This window comes from Sinocyclocheilus rhinocerous, unplaced genomic scaffold, assembly GCF_001515625.1.
Source record: "Sinocyclocheilus rhinocerous isolate Xijiao unplaced genomic scaffold, SAMN03320098_v1.1 scaffold5757, whole genome shotgun sequence".
In the NCBI taxonomy this organism is placed as follows: domain Eukaryota; kingdom Metazoa; phylum Chordata; class Actinopteri; order Cypriniformes; family Cyprinidae; genus Sinocyclocheilus; species Sinocyclocheilus rhinocerous.
In genome coordinates, this window is record NW_015626363.1 from 8,150 (window position 1) to 17,640 (window position 9,491).

The 9,491-nt window shown below is 38.5% G+C and overlaps 2 protein-coding genes across 2 annotated transcripts in view; one reads left to right on the forward strand and one right to left on the reverse strand.

Annotated features, from left to right (window-relative positions):
• The window catches only part of LOC107712141 (voltage-dependent anion-selective channel protein 2-like), a gene marked incomplete at its 5' end in the record, with an annotated part of 8,525 nt that extends 4,657 nt beyond the window's left edge, over positions 1-3,868 (forward strand). Inside the window, 3 exons of the mRNA XM_016517289.1 lie at positions 921-1,071; positions 1,416-1,473; positions 2,915-3,868. Coding sequence (XP_016372775.1) covers positions 921-1,071; positions 1,416-1,473; positions 2,915-3,006 — 301 coding nt within the window. The remainder of the gene's footprint in view (positions 1-920; positions 1,072-1,415; positions 1,474-2,914) is intronic.
• Positions 3,869-4,137: 269 nt separating this feature from the next.
• LOC107712167 (torsin-4A) lies at positions 4,138-8,943 on the reverse strand. The gene is made up of 2 exons (XM_016517324.1): positions 8,672-8,943; positions 4,138-5,602 (listed from the first exon to the last, which is right to left on the reverse strand). Exon 2 carries the CDS (start codon positions 5,600-5,602, stop codon positions 4,373-4,375), a length of 1,230 nt encoding a protein of 409 aa, XP_016372810.1. The 5' UTR covers positions 8,672-8,943; the 3' UTR covers positions 4,138-4,372.
• Between the last annotated feature and the right edge of the window lie 548 nt (positions 8,944-9,491).

Genomic DNA, 9,491 nt, shown 5'->3' on the forward strand with positions numbered 1-9,491 from the left:
GATAAAAGGCCGGAGATTTCCAGGTTCACACCAACGTGTAAGAAGCATTGAAAAACAACACAGGAAAATGCTGATCAGTGGATTTTAAGTTGATATTGCAGAAATTGCTATGAAAGCTTGTTTCTTCCACAGGAAAAAATTATAAATAAAGAAGGAAATTACTTTTTTTCACGCAATTCTGAGGTTATATCTCACAATTCTGTCTTTTTTCCTTTTTTTGGGAGATATAAAGTCATAATTGTGAGATATGAACTCGCAAATTCTAAGAAGAAAAGTCATAATTGTGAGTTATAGGCTCGCAATTGTGAGAAAAAAAGTCAGAATTGTGAGATAAGTCGCAATTACTTTTATTTTTCATTCTGTGGCGAAAACAAAAAATCAGAACTGCGAGAAAAAAGTCAGAATTGCAAGTTTATATCTTGCGATTTTACATTTTCGGATTTATTTGTCAGAATATAAGCTCGCAATGAACTTTTTCATATTTTTAAATATGAAATATTTTGATTTAGCTAGCTACGATCCTGCTGGCATTACGGCTGGGTTTAAAATATTGATTTCTCGATTTTAATCAATTCTTATTTTATCGAAACTGATATTCATTCTTAAATCGCAAGAATCTATCTTTTAGTCTATGCTGTCTTCTCCTCCAGCTTTGTCACTTTTGATATGAAACTAAATCTGAGTTTTCAGCTCAGTTACAGTACAAAATAAGCATAAATTTAACATCAGAAACTACGTTAAAAGAAACCAGCTTACCGAAACGAATCACGTCTCATGAAATCACTCAGTGTTTCAACCGCGGAAAGACGTCAGTGAAACAGCTAGTGAACACTGTCACATAATGTTACATAGTTTAGTAAAAAACATTTTGAAGGCATGCTATTGGTTTAATATGTTCTAAGTGTGTCATGTGTCACCAGTAATGACGGAGCTGAGTTCGGAGGATCTGTCTATCAGAAGGTCAGTGATCAGCTGGAGACGGCCGTCACTTTGGCCTGGACTTCAGGCAGCAACAACACGCGCTTCGGAGTTGCTGCAAAGTACCAGCTGGATAAAGATGCCTCGGTGTCTGTAAGTTCACAATCTGAGAAAAGGATAATTCACTTAATATGAATTGAGTTAAGCCAAAAAAGTACTCTATGCAAGTACGCAATCACACATGCAAATTCTTGGCTAATGCATTGCAAGCTTGGGGTTCCGTTGTACATAACAGCAATGCTGAGAATGCAAATGCAGATGTGTGTTGCATTATGATTCGAGTTGTGACCATCATTTGTGTAACTTGAAGCATCTGCGTCCATGTTGTTTTTTTGGATTATTTTCAGGTCTAAATCTGCCCTTACAGGGAAGTTATATTAAATATTCAAAGCTTGGAATGACCAACCTGAGCATGTTTCATTATTTCCTCATAACAGGCCAAAGTGAACAATGCCAGTCTGATTGGAGTTGGTTACACTCAGAGTCTTCGACCCGGTAATCGTGTTATGATTATTGTTTATGATCTCTGGATATGAACAGCATAACACTTCTACATTTCTGCAGTATGCAAACTGCACAGTTTGTGAATTTTCTTTAAGCACCGAATGACATTTGCTAAAATGTTCAATATACAATCAAAGCACCGCAGGGAGTACTTTACCCCAGAGTGCAGTGCATTTCATTTGAAGTGTGAAGAATGAACCAAGAGTGATTTTTAGCATATTCCTTTTTGATTTATTATTCAAGCATACTACTGGAAGTTGAGGCATTATTAAAGGAATGGTTCACCTGAAAATGAACATTTTCTGAAACTTTTCTCACCCTCGGGAAATCTAAAATGTAGATGAGTTTGTTTCATCAGATTTGGAGAAATGTAGCATTGCATCACTTGCTCACTAATGGATGCTCTGCAGTGAATGGGTGCCGTCAGAATGAGAGTCCAAACAGCTGATAAACACATCACACAGCACTCCAGTCCATCAGTTAATGTCTTGTGAAGCCAAAAGCTGTGTCTGTAAGACATAAATCTATTATTAAGACGGTTTAACGTCAACTGGTTGCTAAAATACGAGTCCAAAATCCATAATAATGTTTTTTTTCAGTGAAAAAGTCATCTCATCTGAATCAGGAGAGAAATATGCACAGATCAAGCACCGTTTACCAAAATCGTTTTCTAAACAAATATGTGGGTGGATTTTAATGTGAGAGGACAACAGGGAATAGACATTTTCACTGGAGGAAGCGTTATTATGGATTATGGCAAATAATCTAGCCAGAAATGATGGTTTGAAAGTAAAAATGCCTTATTGATGGATTTGTTTCGTACAAACAGGCATCTTGCCACTTTATAAGACATTAACTGATGGACTGGAGTGGTGTGGATTATTGTGATGTTTTTATCAGCTGTTTGGACTCTCATTCTGACGGCACCCATTCACTGCAGAGGATCCATTAGTGCGCAAATGATGAAATGCTAAATTTCTCACATCTGTTCACATGAAGAAACAAACTCATCTACATTTTGGATGGCCTAAGGATGAGTAAATGTTCAGGAAAATTCATTTTTGGGCGAATTTTTTTTTTAATTTAAAAAAAAAAATATATAATTAAAATTGATTACAAATGTACTTTTTAAACATTTTTATTTCACTGAATTTTGCATGCAGCAGTGAGATTATGTGACAGCAGTGTCGCATACTACTGTTTAATGGCGTTGATCTTTGCATACGGCATACAATTTGCTAAAAAACATACAAAGTGCTATTTTAAAACTAGTAATTATTAATAAATAGTAAGCAGTATATACTCCACAATATGTAGTACACTAGAATTTCATTCCAGTCATCTTGTGACCAATATTTTAATTCTTTAAGATACTTATTAACCTCTTCGTGCATCTTTTAATGTCTTACATTCTCTTTGTCCCATTGTAAAGGTGTGAAACTCACTCTCTCGGCCTTGATCGATGGAAAAAACTTCAGCACAGGCGGACACAAAGTAGGACTGGGTTTTGAACTGGAAGCGTAGCTGCCGTAGTGCAAAAGACACAGAAGAAGAGAGAGCCGGTCCTCATGTTGTCCCTCCTACAATCACACACTAGCACTCGATGACTAAAAACACTTAGCGGCATGTTGATGGTTTTTGCAAGTCTGTGGGAGCTGAGTGATTCAATCTCAACCGGCCGTAAGACCTGGCCTTCTAAGGGAAATATTTGATGATCACCTGATTTATTTAACGACAGCCGCATATTTACGAAGAGCAAACCAAATTACACAAGTAGCGGTAGATTTGCAAGATTGGAGTGTTTCTCTGGTGATGTCAGTGCATGTTAAGGACTTGTGTTTGATTTATCGCGTCGGTGAGCGAAGGTCTTAAACTTGCATGGTTGTAGTTAAGGTTATTTCTCAGGATGCTGCACTTCTAGGGCTTTAGGCCTCACAGGAAACTGAACAGACAGCATGCGTATTTTTAGAGCTTGCAACACTATCTATTACACACTCATTGATGGTTAGAGAGCAACTCTGTCTTGTGGCAAAATATGCCGCTAGCAAACCATTTCAAAAGTGTTTCGGTGTACAAATGAGCTTTTTGTGCATTGAACTCTTTATGGGCACAGATATGTGTAATGCATTGTACATACCAACTGTTTTTCCATATTACTATTATATATATTGTTATTATATATAATAACTAATTTTACAATCTTGAGGAAGTTGGTCTTTGTGCCTAATTTTTCCAGTGGAAATTTAGGAATTTTAATAAACGAAGAAAAATTGAATGCTGTTTTGTGTTATTTAGAGTTGTGCTTGTTTCATGGACCTGCTTCACAGTACAAGTATGAGGAAAAATACAGTACCATTCAAAAGCCTGGGGTTTGAAAGATTTATTTATTAAATAAATTAATACTTTTATTCAGCAAGGATGCATTAAATCGATCAAAAGTGACAGTAAATACATTCATAAAGTTTCAAAAATGCATTATTCAGATGCAGTTTTTAAGGATCATGTGACACTGAAGACTGGAGTAATGATACTGAAAATTCAGCTTTGATTCACAGGAATAAATTACATTTTAAACTATATTCAAGTAGAAAACAGTTACTTTAAATTGTAATAATATTTCACAATATTAGTGTTTTTACTGTATTTCTTAATCAAATAAATGCAATCTCGGTGAGCAGAAGAGACTTCTTTCAAAAACATTAAAAAAAAAATCTTACGCACCCCAAACTTTGAAACAGTACAGTATAGCATGTTCTTTACAAATATAATGTATAACTGTACAACAAAAGTTTTTTGTTTTTTTTTTACATAGAATGTACAATGAAATGGGGAAAAAATGTGAACCAATAACAATTTCCTCACGTTGACTATCTGCACGGCAGATTTTGTTTCAGAGAAGGTTCACTTTTGCCACAACCTGCCTGCATCCAGTGTGAGAAAATTCCCATTCGCCAACTATATAGTATGATAGTTCTTCCGCAAGCCTTTCTACATGGGATCGATCTGGGTAGAATCCTTCCCTGGACATCTCGTCAATAAAACAATCCATTACGTGGCTCTTCTCCAGAAGCATAAAGGGCAGGAGCTCTGCCTCCAAAAAAAGTATGTGGTATCTTTCAAGGTAGCTACGCAACCAAGGGTTCAGCTCCTGACTCAAGCTCAGACGGCCTGAGACGGCGACGCTGGAGTTGTGCAGAACGAATTTGGTGATGTCTTCATGTCCCAGGTTGCTGATGAAAATGTAGATGGCGTTTAAGTATTCGTTGTTGTTTTTGGGATGAATCAGGTCTTGCAATGTGTCCAGCAACTCCCTGGGCATGTGCTCCACCTCATCGAAGATAAAGACCGGTATCTTCTCCTCTTCCGCAGCCTGAGTGACCATTTCCGAGACGTGAGAGTCCAGAGATTTGGTGCATTGTGGGATATCGTCGTCTGTTGGGCAATGGTGCAGAACGAAGTACTGCATCACCAAGTCCTCGCCAACAACCGAGCGGAAATGCTGAGCCAGTAATCGGCCAACGTGGCTCTTCCCAACTCCAGTGGGTCCATGGAGCGACAACACTAAAGGTTTATTGTGTACATAAGTTGACAAATAATCATGTAAATGACCCAGAAGACTCTCTGCCACTTCCTGTTGGCCAAACACTTCCCTTTTAAGGGTTTTCTCCAGTCCGTCTAGATCATATTTAAGCACATGGTCATCCAAGTTCTCAATGGCATTGTAAACTTGTAGAAATACGATGATGCACAACAAGTAGAGGCAGTTCTTTGCACGGCTTCTCTCTTTTGTGGGTACGGCTCTCAAACTGCTGCTCGGATACAAAACCCGCGCCTTCCTCTTTTTCTTCCGCTTGCGCGGGGAGGCGGGGTTAGAGTTTATGGTGTCTTGAAGATTTTCAAAAGTGAAAACTTTTGGGCTGGTGGACCGTGGAGACATGAAGCTCTGGGATGATGCCGCTGCTATCTCAAGACGCCGTTTTTTGATGGCTTGGTACTTCTGGCGAATGCGCACCATGGCGCGTACGCTTGAGGAGAACTGGGAGAAGCTTCCTGTGCCATTTTCCTTCGTCTCTTTCGGATGGTCTCCTCTCAGCCTGTCACTGGGATTTTGTTCTCCCATCTGTGGAAAGCAATGAAGAAATGTATAAAAGCCAAACATGATAAGAAAGACGAATACATTTGAGTAATTACCATGCTAAGAAATAAAGATTGCATTTCAAAATCCAGTTTTTGATTGATGTTCCAGCAGGGGAATGATAGCAATAACAACTTGACTCGACAACTTTTTGTTCGATATTTTTGCTCAAAAACATAGCACAAAATAAATGAGTACAAATTGAACAATTCTGCTGCTAAAGGTTCTTTATTGGAATCAATGGTTCCATGAAGAAACTTTAAAATTCCATGGAATCTTTCCTTTGGACAAAAGGGTTCATATAGTAGAAAAATAAATACATTCTTTAAACTCTTACAAATAAAGCTTCTTTACTGCCATTGCTGGTTCCTAGAAGAACCTTTTTACTACCATGTAACCTTTCCATTGGACAAAAAGTTCTTTATAGTGGAAAAAGGTTCTTTAGATGATTGAAATGTTCTTCAAACTAAGAAATAAATGGAATTGTTACCAAAGGTTTCTTTGGGATACCCCAAAAATTTTCTTCAATGGCAGGGGTGTCCAATCCTGCTTCCAGAAGGCAAAGTCCAGCTCCAGCACACTTGCCTGGAAGTTTCTAGTGAGTCTGAAGACCTTTATTATCTGGTTCAGGTGTGTTTATTCGGGTTAGAGCTAAATTCTGCAGAACAGTGGCTCTTCAGGAACAGGTTTGGACAGTCCTATTCAATGGCATTACTGCAAAATGCCTTTGAAACCTTTATTTTAAGTGTTCTTGTATGTTTCATTTATCATGCTCACCTCAAAGTGAGCACATTTTCTGTAAAAAAGCCTTTGGTACAAGATGACTAATGTTGTAAACAGCATGCATCATAAACTCAACTTTTTTTCTTGTGAAGCATGTCGCACCTTTATTTTGGTGCATTTAACAGTTTGCATTTTCCATAAAACAGCAAATGCTGGAAGCAAGAATGGAGGTATATGCATTCAGATAACGAACAGCGAGAGGTCATATAGACGTGAATGATTAGCAGCACCAAAGTGCAAATGCAATCTGTTTTTAGCGGCCTGGCCAGTTGCATTGGGGCAGGACCAAACTTGGCACAAAATATATGAGTATTGGATATTTCTGCTTCTTGCATGTTTCGTTTAGCATGCTCACATCAAAGTGAGCGCATTTTCTGTCCTGAATGACCCTGAAAAAGCCTTACAACATGACTGATGTTGTAAACAGCATGCATCATAAACTCAACTTCTCCTTTGTGATGCATGTTGCACCTTTATTTTGGTGCATTTGATAGTTTGCATTTTCCACGAAATAGCTAATGCTGAAAGCAAGAATGGAGGCATATGCATTTAGATAGTGAACAGCGAGCGTGAGGTCATTATAGACATGCATGGTAGCAGCACCAAAGTGCAAATGCAATCTGGTTGGAATTGGATCTTCTGCTTCTTGCATGTTTTGTTTAGCGTGCCCCTCACCTCAAAGTGAGCGCATTTTCTATCCTGAATGATTGTGAAAAGCCCTTGGTACAAGATGGCTTACGTTGTAAACTGCATGCATCATAAACTCAACTTCTCCTTTGTGATGCATGTTGCACCTTAATTTTGGTGCATTTTCCATACAACATCTAATTCTGAAAGCAAGAGGCATATGCATTCAGATAATGAACAGCGAGAGGTCATTATAGACATAATTAGCAGCACCAAAGTGCAAATGCAATCTTGTTTTTCAGCGGCCTGACCAATTGCATTAGGGCAGGACCAAACTTGGCACAAAATAAATGAATATTGGACATTTCTGCTTTTTGCATGTTTCGTTCAGCATACCCACCTCTAAGTGAGCGCATTTTCTGTCCTGAATGACCCTGAAAAGGCCTTTGGTACATGATGACTCATGCATGCTTCATAAACTCAACCTCTGCTTTGTGATGCATGTTGCACCTTTATTTTGGTGCATTTGCCACTGTACAAAACAGCTAATGCTGAAAGCATGAATGGAGGCATGTGCATTTAAATAATCAATGAGAGGTCATTATAAACATGCATGATTTGATAAAAACTTCAGTTTCGAGTTCTGTGTCTGTCCCACTATTTCTGTTCCAAATGCATCTCTTTTTTTTCAACGGCCTGACCAATTGCATTGGGGCAGGACCAAACTTGGCACAAATTGAATGGCCATTGTACATTTCTGCTTCATGCATGTTTCATTTAGCATGCTCACCTCAAAGTAAGCATGCTTTCTGTCCTAAATGTTCCTGACTAACTCTTCAGTGCATCATGATTCATGCTGTAAACAGCATGCATCATAAACTCAACCTCTGCTTTGTGATGCACGTTCCAGTTTGCAATTGCCACAAAACAGCAAGAATAGAAGCATGTTGCGGCAATGTCATTCACTATTTTCAAGCCGTATTCACCTCGCCTGCAGGCTGAAAGACTGGCATCAAAAACTATACACATGCAAATGATACTCCATTTAAACACGTTTCACTTCAACAGAAAACAAAAGAGCTGTTTCAACAAAAGCTATGTTCGTATTGTCTGATTATCAAGTATCAAATGACAAAAACAACAATTCTTGCTCCTAAGAGGCCTCTCCGTTTTCCCCTACAATGAAATTGAATCAGAAACATGAAGCCTATTTGCTTCAAACAAAAAGAATTGACCTTGGAACTCTCGTGAAAGCTTCTCTAAATGTCTGAGGTGCATTTAAACAAAGTTTCTTTGCAAACGGTACGTTCAACATTCCACACATTCTGACTATCCTTCACGAGCCCCTCTGCCAAAGCAGATATGGTTTCCTTCCTGGAAATCCTTTTTCACGCACCCCTTTTTGGAGAACAAGAGCAATAAAAGTGGCCTGTTAAATCATGAGCGTGCGTGACCAGACTGCAAGTCTGACGTTTCCCAGCAGCTTACTCTTTACAGTGGTTTAGCTCAGATGAGGGAAGTTAAGTAAGACTAGACTGAAGTGGTTAAGCTTTATCAGATGCAACAGAAAAACATACAGGAAGACAAATGCAAAACTTGAGAAGGACAAACAGAGTATGTATTCTAAAAACAGAGCTGGCTTACCTTTGGAAAGCACTCTAGTGTGTGGTTTGGAAACCGATTCCTCTAGAAGCTTGGCTGATGAGGAGACGAGAGGAGGTGACTTCCTCACAGCCAGAAGAACATTAACAGGCAGACGTTTGCAGCTCCTCCTCCTATCTGTCCATCCTCTCCTGCAAACCACACCTCCCCCATCACGTACAATGCAAGAAACAGATGCACCTTCTGATGCACCTTTGTGCTTAAAAATAGTCTGTTTGCACTCTGTTGTACGTCATTTGATTCAGACAACGAACTGGGAAATTGATTTAAATGATTGAAGTATTGTGGAAAATGGTCATCATACACAGCTTTTGTTTTATTCTATAAGGAAACCGCATTAATCAACAGAACTAGTCGAATATTTAATCTGTGTTTGCTTACGTAAGCAGTAGAATGTTTATTTAAAGTCTTTTATCTGAATCACTCTGGGGGATTTGATGAGGATTTGTAATGCATAAACCAGTCCAGATGACTAGCTCACGTTGGAGGTTAATGTGAGCTGCTGTCACTGTTGGGAGTTCACAGGGTGGAGTTTGAGCCAGTAGTTTAGAGTTACTGAGAAAATGTTCAGTGGTCTGACAGTGTGTGCAAATATAGCAGCACTTTTACAGCTTGCACCATCATAGATTAGATGGAGCGATGATTTGATGAGAATTTTCACTCACACTCATAAGTGAGCATGTTGTGGTTTTTCCACTGCAAGTCAAACGAAACATATTTAGAATGTTTGGAACATATGTTGCTTATTCGTTTTTTTTATAATGAAGAATTGTTTGTTTATTTGAATAATAAAAAAATAATT

Excerpts from the sequence above, each read along its gene's own strand:
- LOC107712167 (XM_016517324.1), bottom strand. The coding sequence starts at position 5,602 with ATGGGAGAACAAAATCCCAGTGACAGGCTGAGAGGAGACCATCCGAAA.